A 26,644-nucleotide genomic window follows, 5' to 3' on the forward strand; every position below is an offset into this window, starting at 1 on the left:
CCGGTGCGATGATGATGATGATGGTCACAAACGAGTTTTTACTCTGACAAATTATTCCAAGCATTTTTAATCGTCACGTGAATGAGCCGAGCGACTGCACTCTTGTTTTCTAAACACGCCAAAGTCCGCGGCCACATATCGGTTGGCCACATATGTACATACTGCTGTAGTATCAATGGACGTTGTCTCTTGCGCAAGTCGCATCGTCACTATTTATTATTATACATATATATGATGATATCGGTCGTCGGCTTTTTCAAACGAAGACGAAATGTCGACCTGTGTTACCATGCGCTCGCCGAGACGACAATGGCCGTTATTGTGTGTCTGAACTACATACATATGTACATATGTACATATACTTACGGTCGCTTATCCGTTTGACGCTCAAGCGCCGTTTATCTATAACAATCCAGGTGGCATGATGTTTGAAGAACAATGCGATAACTCGGTTTCTTCTATTGATAAAACGTGTTTTTCTCGCGTGCACACGCTGTCCGCATGAACATCTTGTTTGTTCTCTGAATGATACTCTCTGTCTGTCGTTTACTCTGCAAACTAACAGGGACATCATTTCAACGTTTTCCCAGGAGGGGGGGAAAGTCTGTGGTTGTTTTTTCTATAAAACCATTTTTTTAAGAAGCCCCTAATCGACATGTATTAATCTTGTTGCAGTTTCTGCTGACTTAAACTTTTAGTAACGAATAATCGATTTTATTAAAATTCATAGTATTTCATCCATGTTCCTGGCCTGGCCTAAATTAGGGGTGGAAAATGCCCCCCCTGATCCCCCAAATGACGTCCCTGCAAACTAAGATAGATTTAAAATGAAAGTAAGGGCTAAAACACACAGCGATGAACGTGGCACATGGTTTTTTTTAGCTAGTTTTAAACGTGCAAAAAAAATGTGGCGTGCCTTGCACAGATTCATGGCATGCCCAGCACACACTGTCCCCAAATTACCCCCCCCCCCTGGAGTGTTTTCGGTAAAATTGTATCCTTGCTTGACAGTGACCGATAACGGTGTATCCCATATTTGAAGAAATATAGGAAATCTTGTCGACGCTTCACGTGCAACGTTCCTTGCTGTGTGTTTTCGCCCTAAATTTTATTTTATAATATATATATATATATATATATATATATATATATATATATATATATATATATATATATATATATATATATATATATATATATATATATATATATATATATATATATATATATATATATATATATATATATATATATATATATATATATATATATATATATATATATATATATATATATATATATATCTAAACAAATTAGATTCATCAAATCATTTATTTATGGACGAACATTATTTTTATTTCATGAATGCGTAATTAACCAATTTGATAGGATAAATTTTAATTGTATAGAAAAACAAATACATACGTATACATTGAAATTTTATTGGTGATCAATAAATGTAAAAATTTTATTGGCGAAAAAACTGATTGGAGAAAATACGTCACTTTTATCACTTCGATTCGTTAGATTAAAGCACTATGTACATATGTATGTATACATATACAAAACTTTACCAATCTTAATTAATTTTTCATATGACACAAAAGGTTTTCTTCTAAATCCTTTTGCGTTCCATTTGGACCATCTTACATTGTAAGCACTATTTATTTAACCGTTGATTGTCCTTTCTTATTGACACGTATCTATGTATGTATCTATGGATGTTTAACCTTATCCAGGTAAATTCATTAAAATTCTCACAAAATCTAATGTTATAGGTGATATTTCCCAACATTATATATATGTACATATGTACATATATACAATGAAACCTTAGATAACGTTTGGAATAACCTAAGTCTATTTTATCAGTCAGCACATGTTCGTATGAAATATTGTGTGTGCAACTATCTAGTGAAAATTAGTAAATGGTATCACGTGTTGAGGCCGTGGAACTCCTCAAATAACACATCGCTGAGGTCGTTATTATTTATTGTTGTTTAACCCCTTCACCCTGATAGTAACGAGTGCGATGTTTGAGCTCAATTTACAAACGATGCTACTTAATAAGATGCTAAATTTAATAAGATTTCTCGTCTTTCTCTTATGTTTTTCGCGGAATACTTAAAATTTTTAATTTTTTACAAGATAATTTGGTTGTTTAGTCAAGCAGCATGTTGGAGAGACTTTCATCCAACAGTGGATGGTGAGCGGCTGTAGATGATGATGATTATGATGATGAATTAAGCTAATTTTCAGATGTGTACATATGTTAACATGCCAATTTTACTTAGAGTTACTCTTTCTGGCGAAGCATTGATTTAGTCGTTTTGACTTTGTATAAATTATGTACATATGTAGATACATAGCTTAGAACCACTCAATAAATAGATTCTCGGTTTAAAATCATATCACATCGACATAAATTCAACATTATATTCTTAAGAAAAATATATACTTGTGGATTACATAAATGTGTGGGAAGTTTTACACGTGTACCTAAAATAAGAAATAAATAGTAAGCACGTGATTATTTGTTATATTACTTTCAGACCATGTGATATTTCGCAATATCTTCGGTATTTTATTATTCAGTGTGTGTGCCTATCAATTTTCATGTGCTTCAAAAATTGTACGTTTTTTATGACTACTTTTTGTTCATTTTATTATGCAAGCATATCGTAAAGTTACTTATCGATCGTAGATAACCCACCCTAGTTGTATATGTATGATTCATGAAAACTTCCAAATTTTTCGGCTTTTCCGATGCGTAACATATTTCTGCCTTTGAACGCTATATTTTTTATTTTATTTATTTTATTTTATTAATTGAAAAATCAACAGACAGGATGTACAGAGATAGGTATAAAAAACACAAAAAGTAAATAAATAATATATGTAACACCCGAGTCCAATAATAGATTTTTACAAAAATGAAAAAGATAAATATAAGGAAAACAAATTAAAAAGTAAAGAATAAAGGCATGACAAAATATGTAGTACATTGCATAATTAAACTATAGTATTAAAATATTTGGAAAAGGTTATAAGATAGAATATAAGAAGAAATTGAAATTTACAAATATAAAAAACAAATGAAAAAGGTAAATACAAAATAAACAAATGAAATGGAAAGGAATGAAAGCTATAATATGATTAAATAGCACATTACATAACTAAACTAAAGTATAAAAATAATGGAAATATTGGAAAAATAGAATAGAAGAAAAAATGAATCAATCGGTCAAGATTCTCTTGATGTTAGACCTGAATTGATGTAGGGAAATACCAAACAGATCAACCTCATTCAGCTCTCCGTTAAACATACGATAAACGCGCTGCAGATAAAAATATTTTTGGGAATTAGTATTGAAAGGATCAAGTGAAAAGAGTGTAACGCGTCTAGGGTATCGAACTGGGATTCTGAAATTAACCTTATTCAGTAAATCAGAACAATCAAGGAAACCATTTATGAGCTTAAAGAAGAATATAGCATCAGAATGTCGTCGCCTGACAGAAAGATTGTTAAAAGAAAGGATTTTTAAAATGTCGGAAACAGTAGAATGGGTATAGGTAGGAAAAAGGTAGCGTAAGGATTTAATAAATTTAAGTTGAACTTTCTCAATACAATTAATATGGGATAAATAAAAAGGTGACCAGATAATTGAGGCAAATTCAAGGTGAGACCTTACAAAGGAAAAATAAAGTAATTTTAGTACATAAGGATCATTAAAGGGTTTTGTTGAGCGGAGTAGGAATCCAAGAGATTTAAATGCTTTGTTGGTAATAAAAGAAATATGTTCAGAGAAATCTAGTTTATTATTGAGTATTACACCAAGATCCTTAATAGAAGATGACGTGTTAAGGATTGAATGATTTAATTGATATTGATTAGTAATAATTGACTTATTTCTAGTGAAATTTAAAATAGAGCATTTTTCTAGATTAATAAAAAGATCATTATTTAAACAATATATAGAGAATCTATCTAGATCTTCTTGTATCTTATGACAATCGTCTATGGTGTATATAGGTTTGTAAATTTTTAAATCATCAGCGTAAAGAAGTATAAAGGAATGTTTGAAGATGTATGAGATATCATTAATATAGAGTAAAAAGAATAAGGGACCTAAATGCGACCCTTGTGGGACACCGGAAGGAATATGTCTAAGTGATGATCTAAAACCATTGAGAATTATGATTTGGTGACGATTTAGTATATACGAAGAGATCCAACGAAATAAATTTCCTCGGATTCCAAGGGACCAAAGTTTATTGAGTAAAAGGTTGTGATTGATTTTATCAAAAGCTTTAGAGAAATCCGTATAAACGACGTCTATTTGGATTCGTTTGTCCATATAAGATGTGAGAGTACTAGTGAAATTAAGCAGGTTAGTCTCTACCGATCTCCCCTATATCACAGTATCTACCTAAGTAGGTACATACGTATAATATATCTTATTTGATTTATATTTTATCATAAGTAAATAGTATCTATACAGGAAAGCTGTTCAATCAAATTACAACTTATCATATGTATGTACGTTGTTATCAATTTTACAATTTTCTTTCTCGACGTATATATGCATGTATGTATTGTATGTATGTAGGCACATAGTACATATGTACGTTTTATTCTCACAAAGGCTTGTTTTATTTAGTGGAGACTTATCTTATCAATTTCTTGAGAGTCGCCGATAACGAATCTGCCCCGTTTGTATCTATTTGCACTAGTCTGGAATAATATTTGCTATGCGATAACGATTTCGATAAAAAAAAAGTTATCCATACAAGCGGCAAATATTTGCTCTCGTTCTCGTTTAACTTGGATTTTCACATTTTCCAATGTCTAAAGGTGGTTTCAGTGGGACGATCGATCGGGTCGTTTTTCATAAATAAACATGAAAAGTGTGTCACGTCAATTACCGTATGACTGTGATACCTGTGAATTCTCATTACACCTGTGGTAAGTCTAATATTTGAGCAGAGCTATTTCTGGACGGGCTTACGTGTGCCAACATCATGGGCAAAGAAATTTATCATGACATGCCACGTGTTGCTTTTAAGGTGAAGATCATGGAATTTTTTTTATACAATCAAGAAAACACTACACATGTACATACATATGTACATATTATGGGCACATATCAAAATTGACAATTGAACGTTGAAATTCAAAAATTAATCGGAAAATGTCTAATAGTAGATACACGCTTAGAACGTGGTTCCATTTCGAAACATCCGATTATATTATTATTGAACACGTGTTTTTCATATTCTATGAATTTTTTATAACTGTCCGAAATGAGGTTAACACGTTCAATATCTAAACATTCTTATGCTAATTCGGAAAATTGTGTTTTTCTTTCGACTTTCAAACGTTCGGGTGTACCGAAATGACACAGTTGGCACGACAAGCTGAAAATCTATTTGAAAATAATATGTTTTTCTCTTTATATTCACTATAAATATTTTTTTTTGATGTTTGAAAGCTAGAAATAATCTGTACCCGCCTTTATTTACGTACCTCGGTTACGTATCCCAACATCCGACGACCAGTAGTAGTTTCTGGTTATTTTTGATCTCAGCTTATTTAAATCAGGGTGTGTTCCTATAGGAGGGAAACGGCGCGTGCGGGGAAGCAAGATGAGCGGATTAAAATGTTTATTTTTTATTTATTTAAAAATAAATCGTTCTATAAACATCATCGACTATTATAAAAAACGCCCACCGATGGGCAAAGGTCTCTACGACATAGTATTCCTAGGCAAGATCCGAGTTTTTTGACATACAATATATACCAGCAGCGTGTCTAGTGGTGAATGTTGAATTATTTCGTACTTGATGTTACGAGTTCGATTCCTCGCTAAGTCTCGCTGTTGGCCAGACCTTGATTTGTCTAGGTCGATCGTTTCTTATCAGAATTTGCCAATTTTTCTGATTTTAATTGAAACGATTCCTGTAAAATTGGCGTTTCCTTCCCAATTTTCTGTTGCTGACCTTTAGTTATTGTTATATCTTAGGTTTCGCCATATTACTCACCATAGATGTCTCTGTGGTTGTTTATCGAATATAAAATTCGTATTGTTACATGAAAGTTATTCATCGTTATTTATCGTATTAATACGATGTTTGTAATATATGTATACTGACCATAGATGTCAGATGTTATTTAGATTTACATGTATCTATGTAATAATTATGTGGACCAGGAAGGCGCATTTGGGGTTCACCTGTTAAGCCTTCCTGTTATATTTGTAAAATAAAATAAAATAAAATAAAATACAATACATTTAATTTTATTTACGAAGACGCAATAGAATATCACTTTGTTATTCAATGCTTCGATAACACCCCTTTTTATGAACATTACAAATCAATGTACATTACAATTTTTGCTTTTTGACCACAGATAAATGCTTTAAGCCGATATACATACATACATATTGTTGCGTAGGGGTGGGTGGAGGAAGTAAAAGGCCAACAGTCGTATCACAGCATTTATTGATGATTAAGGAGATACACTCACTGTCACTGCTCAGTCCAGATTGACATGATATCGCCTACGTACCGCCTTATAAAGGGTCGATCTTTCAGGACGTCTAATCTGTTTACCTGTTGTATAGTCACGTATTCGGATATGTATTTCCACGACATTGGGTCTCCCCGTACCGATTCTGAGAAAAGCCTAATAACGGTCATTGCACTTAGAGTCCAGATATAATATAGGTAAATGCACTTAGAGTCCAGATATAATCCTGGAAGTAAGTGCAAGCACTTACATAGTTAATCCGATAACAGATAACCCTTGAACGATCACATAGTCTCTGGGATTCTATTCGCTTAATCCGCGGCGTACGTAACAATATTTAGCATTTATCTGTGGCTCACTGGTTGGCAAAAGTTTACTTTTTTAATTGACTGTCAAAAACATTGAAATTTTGAAGTTATACATATAACAAAAACGGATATATAAAAAAAAGGTATTTTTAATATAACAAAAAAATCTTAACATAACAAAAAAATATATGGAAAATGAATTCCTTTTGAAAAAAAAGTTATTAACTCTAAAGAATCAATGATATATTTATTGATTCATTAGAGTTTACTTAAAAAAACTTCAACTGCGACGCATAGCCTTCCATTAATATATATAAAAAAATGTTTTTTAAAAACTAACCTCTTCTAAATTTTGTTTATAAAATTAAGACAATATATAAAAAACCTAATTAAGAAATCACCAATTCTCTCCGTAAACTTTGATCACGAGTATGGCAAAGTGCTCAATTTGCCATAGCGAGAGGGGGGCGAAAAGGGAAAAAACGATCAGAACAGTGTGGACAAATGGGACAGTGTGGACGATAGACGTCACCGTGAAGGAAGATGCAGTATTTTCAAACGTGTCTATTACGATTATTATTTTTCACTGACTCGATCGTCCTTCAAACATAGTCTTTTAACAGGCGGAAAGACTGTATAAAATGGATTATTAAAAACTCTTGAAAATATAAGTGCTGTAGTAAAACCTTGATAAAAAAAATCCTGATAAGCTTTTTATTTACGGTGATAAAAATACTTATCGACCGACTGATAAGTTTGTTGATATAATAATATACGCCTATTTGAATTGTGCGATAAATAAGCTTAAGCTACATTACAACCATAGCTCGATATTGTTACAATATATGTGCGTATATTATTGTTGAAGTGTCGATTTTCGAAAATTTCGAGTGGAATTTTTGATTTCATACTGAGATTTTATATTGTTTTTCGTTCACATTTAACCCGAACTGGAATTACTTTTCAAACGTGCAAATTTCCCAGGGGAGATTTGTCCCAAAACTTATTCTTGTGTATGTATTTATGTACATTCATACTCATTCATAATTGATCAGCTTCCTCTTTCACTTCTTTGTTTGCCGGTTTTTTTTTTTTATTTATCTCCGTCTCCGATTCAGCGCTTATCATTAAATTTTTGTCAACTATTTATGAAACCTTGAATATCAATGAACCTGAATTTTAGCACGTGTTGAATTTTGCACAAACAAACGTCAATACTTCATTACCACGTCTTTCATAATAAGAACAGACAACACAAATCTATCTCACACGGCTATGACCGTGCGCTTTTTATTTGACAATTGGTTTAAGTTTTTAGCAATGCAACAACTACGTGTGAATTTTTTTTAACAACTAAGACGTACTTCTTATGCATATGCTAAACGTAAATTTCGCGCGTGTGTTGTTAACGTAATTGTTTAACATAAATACGTTAATAAAAATTTAAAAACGTGAGATGCATCGTACTGTACATATCCATGATCTATTATTTACTGTTCGGCTTAACATACAACACAAACTTTTGTAAAATATACTTGTTCTACGTGACAATATTTTTTCTATAATTTTTTACTGTTTTGAACACTATTTAACTTCTCTGGAAAATTCTATAAACAATATGTGATTATATTAGCCGTTATATTTGAAAGTGGCGGAGGTCCGATTTTCAGTTCCAAAAACACTCTTTCTGTGTGACTTAATTCACAAATTGAAAATCACTTGTATTAATTCGATATGTCTTTCTAACAGGTAACCCCTAATGAGCCTTCCTAGACAATTATTTACAAAAATTGCAGCATTTTTAATTACAAAAATTGCAGCATTTTTAATTACATAAATCATTGCATTTCGAGAGGCTGAAGAACACGAAACTAACAATTAATTAACTAATTAATTAATCGATAGGGACATCTATGGATTTAGAATAGTACATAAATTCTAGCACTTTGTACCTAAATCAAATTCAGATATTTGTGACATGGTGGATAGGATGGTTTTTGCCAATTTAATGGAGAAACCGTTTCAACAATGAAATTAGATAAATTGGCAAATTCTGATAAGAAATGATCAACTTGGAGTCACAAATATCCAAGTCTGACCAGCAGCATTAAAGATTAGCACCAGATCGAACACCCGGTAACTTCTCGGTGCTAAACATAAACGCAACCACCGAGCCATACTGCAGGATAATATACTAATATCTATATATACTTGTTCATAGTCTATATTAATGTACATATGTATATAAGTGTATGTATGTACCAGTGGGGTGCGGTGAAATTCTCTGTTTTTTTCACATAGCCTTACTTGCGTGCGCGTGAGCAGAATACGAGGGGACTCGGTATGATGTCACCTGTTCCCCTTGTATCCTGCTCGCGCACACGTAAGTAAGGCTGTGCGACAAAAACAGGGAGAATTTCACGGCACGCCACTGGTATGTACGTATATATATGTAAGTATAAAGATTAATGAGAATGATCTCCCTTTTCTTTATGAGGTCGATTGTATGTAAATGGTTCACCATGAAAATGGTCGATCAATTAATATTGACTTCATAAGTAAACCGGCTCAATTTATTCAACCACAATAATATATTTTTATATTTAATGTGAATTTTTCGGATTTTCTTCATAGTTATTGTACTTTCAAAAGCAACATTTTATTTATTTTCTTCAAATTGGATTTATTTAGTGTGTATGTATGTATGTATGTATGTACAATTCAATCACAGAAAGACCTACCCCATGACGTCACGGCGTATTGTCGTGACTGATGTGTTGCTTTACCGTTCGCTATTGATTTTCCTTCAGCGTACTACTACGCGCGTGCTTTCCACGCTACCCAAACCTTTATGTAATATTCAAGCGAAACTTACGCACTCTGGGTGAGGGGGAGAAAAGCGTAAAGATTACTCCCAACAATCCTGGTTAAAATCCCACAATTTAAATCTATCCAAAATACAAACAATCTCGGATTAAAAAATCTTCATGTACCTGCTATACCTATAGAAAGACGTTTTATCTTCCTTTGTTCCTTGGAGATCTCTCTGTCTCGTTTCGTCCTCTGAAAGTACGCTGCTAATTAAGGGGAGGAAAGTGCTAGAAAGAAAAAGAGAGCAACCGATTGGAGTCTTCCTCGGAGACGGATCAATAGTGTCAGCTGACGGTGGCGCGCGCATCCCACATGGACTCCTCCTCGATCCCACTGGTTCCCAAGCCAGAGTAAAAATAGCAGCTCAAGTCAGCTGATTGGGAGACGTCTTCGACGAAATTATGCACGTGTGAATACATCGGATTGTTTATATTAAGAAATTGTCAGTTTCAAAGTCGCGTATACAAAACACGTCACTTTGGCAATTAGCAGTACGAAAATAAACACGGCGCGTACGTCACGACGTTCGCCACTCGTTAAAACAAAGTACATACACTTTGGGTCAATTGACGCGTCGGGCTATAGTTTAACCTTTGTATTTTAACCTTTACATGTTTGTATTATAAATTCGAATTTGTTCCGCGCTATATGGGGACGATGCGGTGAAAATGAAACAAAAAAACAGTAGAAAATAGACAAATTTTGCTCGGTTATTGATTCGGTTCCTTTCCAGATGTGGTCCCGTACTACATAGCATATACTACATACATACATATATTGGGTATGTTCTGTTTCGAATGAGAGGATTCGTCGCCGTTTTATCGATCGTGTGAATCATAGTTGTGCATTGCACACTGTCTACAGTCAACCGAATAGCACATTTTCACAAGAAAATTTTTCCAGTTATAATTTTAGTCTTACATACATTGCCTTATACAAATCCATTTTTCTACTTTGTAGATATTTATATATTAGATCTTGTTCGTAGGAGTTTGAGTCTTTTTCAAGTAGGGTGCGTGTACACCCACACGAACTGCAAAGCCTTTTACTACAAATCCGGCCGTGTGTTTTACACACATTTATGTACTACTACCACACCGGGTAATAAGCAACCTAAGTTTGAGAGGTTATTCTCAAGAAAGGTGAGGGGAAGGCAAGGGTAAACAATGGGGCACCTCCTCATCACTGATGAGCAGAGATCAGCGTACAAGTTTCTTTTGCCCACAAAAAATGGTTCACTATTGTCAACCGTGCCTTTTTTCTCTCTTGCTTTTTTATACTAATGGAGAAGTCTATTGGTATTTGACGAGCACCCAGACAGCGCCGAAGACTACTCATCGAAGACTTCTAACAACGCTACATGACACTGACATCACCATCAAGGTAATTCACTATAGCGTCCTAAAATAAATTTTACCTAAGTAATCTGATTGTATGTATAAGCTCATATGAATATTTGGTCTGATTGTATGTATAAGCTCATATATTTGGTCTGACTAACGAACATAAATTATTTATACTTGGATAATATTCGTAAGGCAAGGGAAGGAGGATGCTAGTCGGAAATCTGCAGAAGAGTAGGAATGGTGAAAACGGCGATGGTCAGTCTGGTAAAAATATGGAAGAACCATTACGTTCCCCATTACATTGTATGCCGGAGTCGAGACATGAACCCTGAAAAAGAGAAAAATGGACATTCTAGATGCATTCGAAATGTGGTGCTGGAGACGGATGCTGCACATACCATGAACCGCAAGACGCACAAACACCTTCATCTAAAACAGCTCAGAGACTCTCCACAGGAAAAGCAAGGATAAATACAAGGATCACTCTCAAGCAAGGATAAATACAAGGATACAATTTTACCAAAAACACTCCAGAGGGTCATTTTTGAGGGCGTTCCATGAATATGTGCACTATTTTCGCATGTTTAAAAGTATTTAAAAAAAAGGGTTTGCTACAAAACGCTGCAAACGACGCGGCTGCATGCACATTTCGATTTCGGTATTCGACGTCTCGGCGAAATTCTTGACTGTTTGAATTTAAGCATGCACGAGAGACGAGATATTCATTGGGTCGCGCAGATGACATTTCAATGTGCATTGATGATTGGCAATTATTAAAATTGAGTCGGATCTTTCTGGCAAGTTTAAAAAGGCAAAAGTCGAGACAAAAGTATCAGGATCACAAGACCAGTGGAGAGGTATATTAGGAATCTGACATAGAATTCACATGAGTGCAAGTAGTACTCGAGGAAAAATATATGCGTGCGAAAGAGACGTCCATACGTTCGACATCGATACAAGTTCGAGTGAACATGCGGTCAAACAGTCGCGAATTTCGTCGAGACGAAAAATATCGAAATCGAAATCGTTTTTTATAGCGATTTGTAGCGGAGCGCTAAAAAAAAACCACGTGCCACATGCACCGCTGTGTGTTTTCGCCATAACGCTGTCTTTAACTTGGTACAGAACTGGGAGGAGTGGAGGCGGATCAACCATAGAATTCAAGTTGACAGCTCTGCATTGAGCAAACGAGAAAGAAGAATATTTGCTAATAGCAAGAACAAACCAAAACTATCAAGCAGAAAATGCATACACCAGTATCCATAGTTAGAGCCTTTGTAGTCTAGGACGCTAATCCGACGAGACGTCCAACAGTGCCACACTCTCATAGTACACAGTACACTCCAAAGCTTAATAGATTTGTTTGAGTGGGTCTCAGTGAGGGAACATTTGACTTTTATTTGAGTTCGGCAAATCCTCAGAACGAGCTTACGAAAGTGGGTGGTTTGTTGGGCAAGCACAATCACACAAAGCCAACGTGTCGAGTGTACGTATACATAATATAGTACACGCACGTGCAAGGTTGTTCCCGGCCAGCTGACGCGTGGCGCCGCGCACGGATCGATCCGCGCCTGGATGTGCTCCCGGTTTCCTCTCACACCCTTCCAGTGTTTGACCTGCGCAAACAGTGGTTTCGCCCCGTTTCCTTTTTTTCCCCTGTTCCCGCTCTTCCCTTCGCCTTGCGAAATCTACCCTTATTCCGCTCCTAGAGTGCCCTTTTATTGATTGGACTTCACGCTTAGTTTAATCCTCGTTTCGATGCCAAACTGTGTGCGTATCTGCTAGCGGTCACCTATGCTTTTGTCTCGGTAATTTGCCGCGTAGATGTACATACATATGTATGTAGGTCTCTTTATCTCGATTACCACACAAAGGATTCCAACAAATTGGATACAACTTCTGAGAATACCGAGCCTGAACCCCTACATGTACGTACAGTGGCGGACTGGCCATACAAGCGAACATGCCCGATGGCATGTGGGCCCCACTATCTGTTAGAAAATATGGGCCCTCAGTAAAATTAAATAACTTTTTAACTATTTATAGGATATTGCAACTTTGGGACCTAAAGTTTGGGTATTTCAACAAAACAAATTTCTTACGATATACACAAACAACTAATACCTGCTTTAACAGCCCAAGGATCGGTTAACTTTTTTTATTAGGCTCGAAATGTAAGTTTCAACATTTGCGTGGGCCCTTTTGCCGGGCCCATTTCCAACCTCAATATTATGTATATACCAATACCTATGTAACAACTAACTACTGAAATAAAAATGGGAATAAACAAATTTTCGTGAAAAATATAAACATAATTGCATAAAACAATTTTGATAGGACGATTCATCATCAACCAGCGATTTAAATTTACTTCATACTTTCAAAATAACATTTGATTATACTTCGATGATATAGTAAGATTTAAATACACAATTTTAAACAGTTTCCGAATATAAAATCTATTCCTAATTTAGACACATTCATGTAAATAGAAATATAGGATAGGGGCCCCCTCCCCAAAATCCCGATTTTCGATTAACATTCATTGAAAATATTATGCATTTTTTTCAGGGACGTAATTTGGGGTGGCCATAGGGGGGCACTCGCCCCTCTAAACTAAGGAATAGTGTGAATTTAGAAAATATTATGAATTTAATGATTAATGAGATACTACGGATCTATGAATGCTACGTTTATTTCTTATGTATGTTACTTTTGGGTAACTAATAAAATAATCGCTGCTATGTGCTTTGAAGAGAAACAAAACAAAACTTTATCTATTGTTATTACGTACATGTACATAGATAAAGTGAAAAGACAGTTGGTAGAAATTAAGTTAATTGATAGTTTTTTGATGACTCAGTTTGATGGTCGATTAATGTTGACCATGTGAAGATTTGTGGAAAAAAATTTTCGCCTGCGGCGCTTTTTTCTCTTTACATAATATTTTTTTATAATTACTTTTTCAAAAATAAGCTTATTTTTTTCATATTTTATAACTCAATTAGGTGTATTCAAAGAATATTTTCCATTTTTATTCCGATATAAAAAAGATTTTTTGAAAAAAAATTCAATTTGACCAATCTTTGCCTGCCCCCCCCAAGAAAAAGCTGAAATGACGTCCCTGACGTGGTGGAAAGAAGAAAATTTTGTTATATGGGGGGGGGGGGGGGGGACAAATTTTTTTAACCCTGGGGGGCCCCCCTTTGACTCCTGGCATGCACTGATTTCAGTCCCAGTCCGCCACTGTGTACGTACATAAGTATATAGTCGAGTGGCTGTCACTTTAGTTAATTATTGGGATAGTGCTTGTTGTCCGAGTTGCTCCTTCGATAGAGTTCTCCAAGTTGATTTCGTTTCATTAGCATTAGATGAACTTTTATCTACAACTTTTCGAGTTGATATTTGCAATGTTTTTTTGTGGTTATCTTTAGTACGATTTTCTTCCATGTAAAAGTTCTTGATGGCAATACCTAATAATATTTGACCAAATAGAATTCCAACTCCTTTTGTCCTTTTTTTGTAAATACAATATATTTTCAAGATAAAAACCTTTCATATTATGTTTATATATTAACTGTAGTGAAAGTCTAATGTACTCAAAGAAGTATGAAACGCTGTATGCATGGCATAACTAGGAAAGACAGGAAACGGAATACGTAGTTGAGAAGTATGACAAGAGTAGCGGACATACATAGTAGACAGAGTGAACAGATTGAAATGGCAATGGGCGCGCCATGTGGCTGGAAGAATGGACGAAATAAGTGCTAGAGTGGTACCCGAGAGAATGCCAAAGGGTAAAAGGAAGACCGCGGGGAAGATGGTTAGACGAAATTAGGAAAATGTGTAGGGTGAGATGGGTGAGGGTTGCGCGAAACGGAGATGAGTGGAAGCGTGTTGGAAAGGCATTCATCCAGCAGTGGATGATGAATGGCTAGAGATGATGATATACGTACGCCCAGCGTACATCATATATTTACATAATCCACTTAATTAATACTATTAATCTACACAATCTACTACTAAGTCTCTGGGGCAGAGTTAAACTTTGTTAATGTTGAAACCCTGAAGATAAAACAGGTGAGTCCAACAAAAGGTCGCTTAACCCGATGAAAATAGCCTGACTAGACAATTAAGTGTATCTAATTAACAGGCATAAGTCTGATAAGAACTTACTATTTCACAAACTCATCATACTCAGCCACGTTCTTGGTATCCCGCTGTGAAAATCTGCATATAGGAATCACCGTTATCGATCACTGTCAAACCTACATATGTATATACAAGAATTTAAGCCTGTGTGCCATAGCATAGAATATGCACGATAGCTTTTTTTTACATGTGCAAAATTATCGAAAAAAAAACACATGCCACGTGCCTCTCCGTGTGTTTTCACGTGGTTAAGGTGGTTCACGGATCAATAATTTTGTTCTGATTAAATGAAAAATCGTCAGAGTTTAAAAACAAAACGAAAGCACGTAGAAAAATAAACAAGAATATCCAGAAATTAATTAAATGTATCCATAAGCTATGTATATATTACGTATACTATGTTTGCTCCTACTGTATCAACAATACACCACCCCCTACAATGTATATTCATAGATGAAAGCGTTTCCAACACATTCATCATCCTTCCCAGTTTTGCTCTACTTTCACCTGTTATACATAAAAGGGCTAACTAATACATATCTAAATGCAGATTTGGTTTGAACAAACCAAACAAACTACCTACGCATATTCAAATTTAATTTATATCGATGGTATGAGTCATTATTTTTACCCTCAAATCCTATTTTAAGGTCAACGAACAAGTCCAAATTTAAATACACGCACATTTCACGCAACTAACCCCACAATTTGTTCAAACGCATGTTTTTACACAACTTTGGGTTTCACTTGCGGCCTAACGGTTGCGTCATCGACACACTCATTAAAAATTCCGTATAAAGTTACCGCTTATTAATAATGACCGACATAAAATTACACGTAAATAAAAAATATAAAAAAAAGTTTCACCTACTTGCTTATCGCACACACCGCCGTAAGCGTTTTGCAAAATATTGTATGCATGTGAAGTGAGCAATAAACGAGGAGGTTTTAAGGTCGAACATAAAACGAATTTACTATACTGTTATAAGTATAATATTATTTTTAACAGTAGATCAAGGTTTTGCGTTGGACGTTTGCAATAAATCAACCGGCACGTTGACATATCCCTATAATAGTATCGTGACGCGTTTGGTGGTTTACGGCGTTGGGTCTCGGGTGCGGCTTTTTGGGGTCGGCTTGGGGGGTTTTAGGGTTGGGCTGATTCTAGGGGGGTTCATGGGGGGGTTTTTATGGGGGTAGGGTATCCGGACTCCGGTCGATACGAGAGCGCACGTCTCGTGACTCACGCGCCCTGAATCCGATCAATAGTTTCCGGGAAAAGTGCGCCGGCTAGGACGTGAATGAATACCGGAAACGCATAGCGCTTTTCCGGGGGCGATCGATAGCGCAACCCCTTTCGTGTTGTAAGACGTTACATTCGACTGTGTAAGCCTCTGGAATGTGCAGCGTTCGCATAATGCTCATAATCTGACTGCGGATCGATAGATGTGGGCTCGATTAGTGGGTATGTAAATACGCACAAATGTAGATGGATGTATTCATTGGCTGAATTGGTACTCACCTTTAGGAGAGTTGATGATATTATGTAGGTATAGGTACATGTGTAAATGGATCGTATATGAAGCGATGCACAGGGTTATGGGGGGAAGCAGAGTAAGACGAAGATGGAGATTTCAACTGCTACTTGATCAATAAAATTTACAATATTTAGCTGTTTGATAGTAGTGTTGAGTAGAGAGGTGATGTCATATTCTTCTTCTTCTTTACGTGCCATGTCCTCCCAGAACATCGGCAACTAGATGTCCCATTCGAACTTTATCAATGGCTGCTCGGAATAGTGCTCGAGAGCTGAGGCCATACCACTGCCGAAGATTCTTTAGCCAAGATGTTTTCCGCCTGCCCCAACTGCGTTGGCCTACGATTTTCCCCTGGATTATTAGGCGTAGGAGATCGTATTTCTCGTTCCGCATCACATGTCCAAAGTACTCCAATTTACGCCTTTTCACACTTTTGAGCACTTCGACACGCTCTCCCATCAGGGCTAGCATCTTGGCATTGGTACGACGCGCCATCCATGAGATTCTCAGGATCCTTCTGTATGTCCACCTCTCAAAGACCTGTAGTTTTTTGCACGTGGCATCTACTTTCATACTTCACAACTTTATTAAGATGAACGAAAAATATTAGTTTACTTCAAGAACTGAAAACACAATAACAGCGAGTTCTAGTCACTAGCATGACAATTATCAAGGAAGGGGCCGGTAATGATGCCACTCAAAACAGGGAATAATTATGTGGATATTTCAAAAAACCTTATGGCAAAATAATTACATAGCTTGTTACAGTATCCCTTGTACACAGTTGTCCCATTAATTCATATACATATTTATGAAAATAATAAATGTTATATCTTACCAGATTCATTAAACTTTTCGCCAATATTAGTCCATATCAATTCTGTCATTCTTCTATTGCTGTAATCTTGAAGTTGGTAATTGTAAAGTCGAATATTTTGTTCAACTTATTTAATAAATGCAATACAAAAATCCAAATCGTCTTTCATTTTTATTATGTAAAATGCGCCGCTCAGCAAATGTTTGTTTGGTGTGCGTGCTACCATCCAAATATGTCAGAATAATAAATGCTTCCCGAAGCACATACAGCGTGCACGCTGCTTGCTGTTTTAGTGTGCGGCCGGCCTTAGTGGTAAAATGTTATTGATGAATGATGAGTCATCAATGATGACAGTGCCATTTATTGTAATTACGGAATCCATGTCTTCCAAGGCTTCAGCAATAATATTTTCAGAATTATGTCGAATCATTTTTTTTTTTCAAAGGGCAGTGACTGTAGGTAACGGCGGAATATGATTTAATAGCGACTTTTAAAAAATAATTTTCGGAGAATCGTTGATCTTTTTCAGTCAATCGTTAAGTTTTTTAAGTCAAAGCATCGTAAGTCGACGACTACCTGTATATGATTGTTGATGATTAGCTCAATCTCGAAAATTTATTTAAATTGTGTATGTTTTAACTTTTGATATTTAATTTTATTCATATATAGTATATATAATTTCGCTATTCTGTCTGTGTGCCTGTCTGTCTGATACAACGCTCGCCGTACAATAACCCCCCGTACACACTCGGTGCTTTCAATTGAGCGCTTTTGAAGTGCGCGCTTCGAGATACTGGATATCGTATGAAAGCGCCTGAACGCGTACACACTCGGTGGTGTGCTCGCGAAGCCGAAGCCGAAAAAAATGAAGAAACCGACGAAACATCGAAAATCATATCACATCATTAATGAGTTTTCCATTGACCCTGATTTACAACTGCACAAGTGCCACAATAAAAAATAAACACCACTGTTTCTTCGCGCGCACTTCAAAAGCGCTCAATTGAACGCCGAGTGTGTACGGGGGTTAATAGTCGTTTCGATTACATACATATGTCACTGCCATACATATGTCACATATGTCACTGCCACTGCCAAAATGTATTCGAATATAATAACAAAAGAAAAAAGCTTCTATATATATATACTGTTTGTTACCAATGTTTCCTCTAGGCAAATAGACGACGCTTATCCTCTGAGCTAACCGCCATCTATTGGAAATTTAATTAATTAATTAATTTTTCTATTGGTTTTGTATATTGTTTACATGCAGATACATAGTACATACATATGTAGGTAGGTAGTTTTTACCATTTTTTTAAATAAATATAAATATTAAAAATAAGGTATTTGAAAATAATTCGTGCGGATCAAACACAGAACCGACACATTTCTTTTAATTTAATGACTTAATCTGCCAATACCCATGCGATGATATTTCATCGGGTACAACACTAGAAGCCGAGTAAAACAACTAGTATATCTATAAGATATCTTTTTTAGTTTGTCTTAGATAGAGGTAGGACTGGAAGCGTGCTTTTTCCAGGAAACATGGCGTTTTGGGTCTATTTTCCAGGAAACAGGGCGAACTAGAGAGCATAAAAAAAGGTTCATCATAAAAATGAACAAAGCACGGCGAACAATGAACACAGAACGGCAAAAAGTTAGTCCGCTCTTTAGTCATAGGTATGTAAGGTAGAGTATGTAAAAAATAAATAAGAATACTACCAGCTAAGCCTTTCCAGGTAGCATTGAATAAAAATGCATTGGGCATGGGTCGCGTAGTCCGTGTCAATGTTTAGTCAATGACTGGTTCACACCTGAATTTCTGAATTTATAACCATAGCAGATTTTCTCGATTGAAATCCCTAACTGCCGCGTATTTTAGATTGGGGCTTGGCATTTATATTGTGAGCATTACATTTAAACAACAATAAAGAAGATGGAACTAATTTTGGAAAAATAAATTCATTAACAGACTTCTTTTGTTTATTTTATATTGTTGATAGATATATTGGAGAGTCGAAATCCTCGGCGGTAATTATCTATGGTTAGGGTTGCCATAACTCCCGTATATACGGGACATGTCCCGTATTTCACTACTCGGTCCCGTATTACAATTTGTCCCGTATTTGTCCCGTTTTCTCCCTAAACTCTGCGTGAGAGAATCGGCGCGGCAAGGATCTACCGCATAGATACCCCTTACAGTGTACAACAATGCATAAAATATTTAAATGAGGCATGTAACGAACGGTTTTACGCGCGTTATCTGATCTCGCGGTGGGAGATGCAGATGGCGGATACGTCGTTCTTCATCCAAGGGTCGGGTTATAGGTAAACGTGAACTAACCTTGGGATACAGTTTATATATATATATATATATATATATATATATATATATATATATATATATATATATATATATATATATATATATATATATATATATATATATATATATATATATATATATATATATATATATATATATATATATATATATATATATATATATATATATATATATATATATATATATATATATATATATATATATATATATATATATATATATATATATATATATATATATATATATATATATATATATATATATATATATATATATATATATATAGTCGGGGAGGTTCCTGACTGCAAATCGTCTCGTTGATAACAGCTTCCTCGTGGTCGGTCCACTCGCGTCTGATGTTTCTCCGGAAACGGCGTGAGCAATACGAGGACGTTGGCTGAAACTCTTGGGAGGGAGTGATGCTGCACTCGACCTCACAGCGGTTCTTCAGCAAGATGGCGGATCTCTGGGTCCCGTCTCCCCGTGGAGACGTGCACAGGAGAGATCTTTCTTCGGCGGTGGATGGCGGGTGATGGCGGGCTCTCGATGCGCGCGCGCCTAGATCGCGCGGTTTTCTGTGTGGCCACTCGAAATAAAGGGCGAGTGTTGCCCTATGGGACGATGGGGAGAACGTCGCGTTACAGGCATCATTTTTTGGAATAGCTACAGATTCCAGTAACCACTAGTCACCGGACCCAGAAGGTACCGCGTATTGTTCAAAGGTTGTAAATACATTGGTAAAGGTTTGCCGAACCTTTTTTACAAAGGATTTACAACAATTGAACAATGGATAGCACTGTGACTATCCTACCTCTAGTAACGACAATGCTGAAAAGATGTTTCCCTTGGTAATTCAATTCTTCAATGAAAAAGATGGACAGCAATCTAAATTACAAAATTGGCTTCTTTATGTAACAATCTGAAACAATCGCTGAGATTTGCAAAATATCTCTTGAAAATCTAAATATTCCCATGGATAAGCTTATCGCTTTTTGTGGAGATAATACGAACACTAACTTCGGAGGTCTAAACCGAGCTGGAAGAAATAATGTGTTTTTTAGACTAAATTCTGAATTGGAAAGAGATATTGAAGGCAAAGGATGTCCAGCACACGTTTTGCATAACACTCTATCAATAGCCGCTGATGTTTTAACTGTCGATGTTGAATCAATAGTCGTCAAGATATTCAAATACATTTACACCGTGAGGACTGAAAAACTCAAAGACTTTTGTGAATATGTTGGTGTTGTCTACCAAAACTTATTATTAGAGGTAGGACCGGAAGCGCGCCGTCTATTGTTCCATTATTGTAAATGCTTTGTAAAAAAGGTTCGGCAAACCTTTAACAATGCATTTACAACATGTGAACAATGAACAGCGCGCTCTGGGTCCGCTCTTTACTTATTATCCTACGTTGGGACCAGGTGGTTATCACTTTTACCTGCAATTGAAAGAATATTGAATCTGTGGCAGCCATTAAAATATTTTTTCGCTAACGAAGACAGACCACCAAAAGCCCTTAAAGATTTTTTTGATGATCCAATGAGTGAACCTTATTTTTGCTTCTTGCATTCACAGCCCAAACATTTGAATCTCAAATTAAAAAAAATAGAAAAATCAAACATCACAGTCCTGGAAGTAAAGCCTTTATTAGAAGAGACAAAACGACATATGATCGAGAGAAAAAAATCCAATTTTATTGGAATTGGCGACAAAAAAAATCTTGAATCTCTTAAAGCTTGATTCTGGAAACAGTGCCAAAGTTGAAACTTTCGAAAAACAGACTGTCGATTTCTTTAACACTGCTGTGGAATACATTGATAAGTGGTCCCAATCATTCAAAAAATTTAATGCTTTCGATTGGATAACTCTCAAGCAAGTTCCTGAATGGGGGGAAATAGAACGAGCCGTTGAATATTTGCAAGTAAGGAACATCGATGTTGGAAACAAAGAGCTTCTTTTCAACCAGTTCGTATATTTAAATAAAAATAATACCAACGAAAACTGGGAGACAACGCTGAAATTGAGTATGGAAGAGAAATGGCTGAAGTTTTTTAGAGATACCAAGCATATTGAACAGAAGTCATGTTTAATAAAACTATGTGAGTATATATTTGCCATTCCAGCCCACAATGCCAATGTGGAGACAATATTTTCCCTGATGTCAACACATTGGTCGGATGAAAGAAATAAGCTGGCAGTTGAGACAGTTGAGGCAATTTTGGTTTGCCAGTATAATTTTAAAATGACTTGCGCCCAATTTTATCATCATGTAAAAGAGGAAAACGATTTAATAAAAAAGTTAAATCATCGTTAAAATACGATTGCGCTAAGAAAGACTAATTTTTTAAAATAAACTATTACCTACTTACTTTTCCATGTTTTATTTATGTAGCCCTTAAATGTCCCGTATCAATGTTTGACAATTATGGCAACCCTATCTATGGTCAATGATCTAGGGTTTTTTTGGATTGACTACAATTTTTATACCTGCTTTCTATTGGATTTCTAAATAATTCTAGTCGGAAATGTTGGCGAAATTTTCAGCGTAGCTTTCAACAGAAAAGACGTCAGCACCAAGGGGTTAAAAGGTTGTAAAGCACTGGGCAACCGTCGCGTGTAGAATTCACCCGCCATGTGCACGCGGTTTGCTACTTCAGAGTAGCGCGGGTAACCGTCGCGGGTAGTCGACCCGCTGTGCACGTGCTGATCAACATGAGCATCGTCACAGAACGTGTTATCGCCGAAGTCTCCAAAAGGGCTTGTTTGTGGGATGTCACAACGGATGCATACAAAAATAGAGATACCAGACAAGCCTCCTGGCTAGAAATAGCGGCAGAATTATTCCCAAATTTTAGCAGCTTGAGTGCAGGAGATAAAAGACTAACAGGTAAATGAAGCCCTTTATATCCAATCCAAATCACTTTTTATATTACTTATTAACCTAATTAATTAACTAAACCTAACCTAAATTCTACTTAGTTCTGAATTGATTTTGTCGTCTGACGAAGTTTGGGTTCTTATCCGATCGTTTTCAAACTTTGCCATTTTGCTCGGTTTGATCATCAATATACATATGTAAGCAGTGGCGGACTGGCCATACAAGCGAACATGCCCGATGGCATGGGGGCCCCACTATCTTTTAGAAAATATGGGCCCTCAGTAAAATTAAATAACTTTTTAACTACTTCACGTGTGTAAAAATTTATAGGATATTGCACTTTGGGACATAAAGTTTGGGTATTTCAACAAAACAAATTTCTTACGACATACACAAACAACTAATACCAGCTTTAACAGCGCAAGGATCGGTTAACTTTTTTTATTAGGCTCGAAATGTAAGTTTCAACATTTACGTGGGCCCTTTTGCCGGGCCCATTTCCAACCTCAAGATTATGTATATACCAATATCTATGTAACGACTACCTACTGAAATAAAAATGGGAATAAACGAATTTCTGTGAATAATATAAACTGAATTGCTTAAATCAATTTTGATAGGACAATTCATTATCAACCAGCGATTTAAATTTACTTCATACTTTCAAAATAACATTTGATTATACATACTTCGACGATATAGTAAGATTTAAATACACAATTTTAAATAGTGGAAGAAAAATCCGGTAAACTGCCAACAGGAGTAAAATGTCACTTTCAATCAACGGGTGTTCACGAAATTTTATATATCAAGCATTAGGTTTATTATTATAGATATGAAATGTCAGTTCAATACGTCGAAAAGTTTCCGAGAAAAAAATAAAAATACCTCGATCTTATAGGGTAAAAGTACTACTTCCGGTTGAGATAAAAATAATTTTATATATACGAATACATATATAAAATAATAAAAAGATACAGAAACACACACTCAGACACACAGAGCCGCATTTTTCTATATTATGTAAACGTGATCAGTAGAGGTAGGATAGTCACAGTGCTATCCATTGTTCCATTGTTGTAAATCCTTTGTAAAAAAGGTTCGGCAAACCTTTAACAATGCATTTACAACCTTTGAACAATACGCGGCACCTTCTGGGTCCGGTGACTAGTGATCAGTGATCGATTCTGAGTTCGAATTTTCGCTTGTTGTTATTACGTACATATGTACATAGGTAAAGTGAAAAGACAATCGGTAGAAATTAAGTTAATTGATAGTTTTTTAGTGACTCAGTTTGATGGTCTATTTATTTTGTTGACCATGTGAAGATTTTTGGAAAAAATTTTTCGCCTGCGGCGCTTTTTACATAATATTTTTTTATATTGATTTTTTCAAAAATTAGTTATAAAATATGAAAAAAATAAGGGTATTTTTGAAAAAATATTATATAAAAAGCTAAAATTTTCATATTTTATAACTCAATAGGGGGTATGCAAAGAATATTTTCCATTTTTATTCCGATATAAAAAAGATTTTTTAAAAAAATATTCAATTTTGCATTCTTACCTAGGACAAGGGTTAAAACTAAATATACAATGTAATTTATGGATCTATGGGCTTTTGCCATTTTTCTTGTACCTAAATTTGTTTATTTCATTTTTTAAAATTCCATTTATTTTTTACCCTTGATTTTTAGCGTGATGGAAAGAAGACAATTTTGTTATATGGGGGGGAGGGGGGACAAATTTTTGTAACCCCGGGGGCCCCCTTTGACTCCTGGCATGCACTGATTTCAGTCCCAGTCCGCCACTGTATGTAAGTGGAAATGACGTCCGCCATTACCATGGTGAAAAATAATCGTAATAGACACGTTTGAAAATACTGCATCTTCCTTCACGGTGACGTCTAGCGTTGACGGTGACGTCTATCGTCCACACTGTTCCATTTGTCCACACTGTTCTGATCGTTTTTTCACTTTTCGCCCCCCTCTCGCTATGGAAGATTCAGCACTTTGCTATACTCATGATCAAAGTTTACGGAGAGAATTGGTGATTTCTTAATTAGGTTTTTTTTATATATTTTAAACATTTTTTTCTCTTGAGTATAGAGTTACCATTAGTCTTCTTATGCATGTCTTTTTGAGAACTTGATTTTTTAGAGTTTTTTGGATTTTGCTTTCTTAAAACCTTTTACCTAGAGGTCGAGATTTTGAGATTTTGGCTGATTCGAACTAAGAATCGATCACTGATCACCTTTTAATGATCTAGAAAAAATGTGTGTGTGTGTGAGTCTGTGTATTTTGGGGATTTTTTGAATACCGTTAGTCCTATCGAACTGAAACGTAGTATCGGTTACTGAAATTCTTATCGATATGACGTAAATTTTTTTCAAATTTTTAAGTTGAACGGAAATGGTACCTCCCTTCAATGGTTCAATTATCTCCCAAACCGCTAACCGAATCAGATTGAATTTTTACTTTATCTATGTACGTAGTAACAATAGATGAAGTTTTGTGATCATCATTGAAGTATAATGTATAATGAAGTATAATTCTACTTCAATGGTGATCATGCGAAAATTCGAACTCGAGATTTTGACTGATTCGAACTCAGAATCGATTACTGATCACGTTTTCATGATCTAGAAAAAATGTGTGTGTGTCTGTGTATTTTTTGAAAACCATTAGTCCTATCAAACTGAAACTTAGTATCGGTTACTGAAATTCTTATCTACACGACTTAAATTTTTTTCAAATTTTTAAGTTGACTGGAAATGGTACCTCCCCTTATAGGTGTCCTCTTTTTTACATGTAATAGAAATAATAATTTTTATAACCTAATTTTTTTTTTATTTTTACATGTAATAGAAATTATAAATTTTACACCCTAATAATATCTGATATCTGAAATTAAAATGAAATTGTATTTGTTACAGTTTATAAAATTCAACGGCGGTGGAAGAATGCACGAGACTGCTACTCTAAAGCTCTGACTTTGAAAAAATTAAATAGGAAAAATAGTAAAACGTATGTCTTCTTTGAGCAACTTAAATTTTTGGAGCAATTAGATCAAAAAAAGCTTTTAAAAAGAGACGATTCGGATCGATTTGTGAGCTATTCTACTTCAGTTTCTGAAGAATCAGAAACTGAACTAGAAACACAAAAAATAAAGTCGAAAAAGAGAAAACTCGACGATGACGTAGATTGCAAAAATAAACTTTTGGAAATGTCACTAAAGTCATCAAAAGATGGAATTGATACTGATGTTGCATTTTTTCAATCGATACTTCCCATGGTACGCGATCTCGATGAACTAGAGAAATTGGTGTTTCGATCAAAAGTTATTGAGGAATTGATAAATATTAAACTGAAGAAATCTAAATAATGTAAATAAAAAAAATAATTTAAGTGTTGTAAATAAATATGATCCAATAACAGTTTTGGTTTTTTTTTGTAAAAAATACCTTTAATGTTTATGTATAATCACTTGCCTCTCCCTTCCTTCTCACTCGCTCGCGTATAAACAGACAGGCGTGAGCGAGATGTAAAAGCAGTAGCTGTAGCACCATAATTACTTTGTCATTTAATTTCCAAAATCTTTGAATGTAAAGAATGAGGGAGAGGCTTATTTATTTAGTATTTAATTCCAGATAAGGGGGTACCGAATCTTGATATTATCAAAGCTAACTCTTTTGAGTCTAGCTTGCAAAAAGTCCATTTTGATAGAGCTCTGTCAACTTTACTCGTATGTGCGAGTGAGCGAATGAGATGGCGTCATGCACTCTCCATTCTTCATCTCGCTCTTACAACATCCATGCAGTCATTAACAGCAGCACTTTTAAATCTAT

At 35.3% G+C, this 26,644-nt stretch overlaps 1 protein-coding gene across 1 annotated transcript; it reads left to right on the top strand.

The window, feature by feature from the left end:
* The first annotated feature begins 22,581 nt into the window (after positions 1 to 22,581).
* On the top strand, positions 22,582 to 26,229 carry LOC143912519 (uncharacterized). The gene is made up of 2 exons (XM_077431803.1): positions 22,582 to 22,807; positions 25,733 to 26,229. The coding sequence occupies exons 1-2, from the start codon at positions 22,633 to 22,635 to the stop codon at positions 26,179 to 26,181; spliced, it is 624 nt and encodes a 207-aa protein (XP_077287929.1). The 5' UTR covers positions 22,582 to 22,632; the 3' UTR covers positions 26,182 to 26,229.
* Positions 26,230 to 26,644: the final 415 nt, after the last annotated feature.

This window comes from Arctopsyche grandis, chromosome 6 (genome assembly GCF_051622035.1).
Source record: "Arctopsyche grandis isolate Sample6627 chromosome 6, ASM5162203v2, whole genome shotgun sequence".
NCBI classification, from domain to species: Eukaryota; Metazoa; Arthropoda; class Insecta; order Trichoptera; family Hydropsychidae; genus Arctopsyche; species Arctopsyche grandis.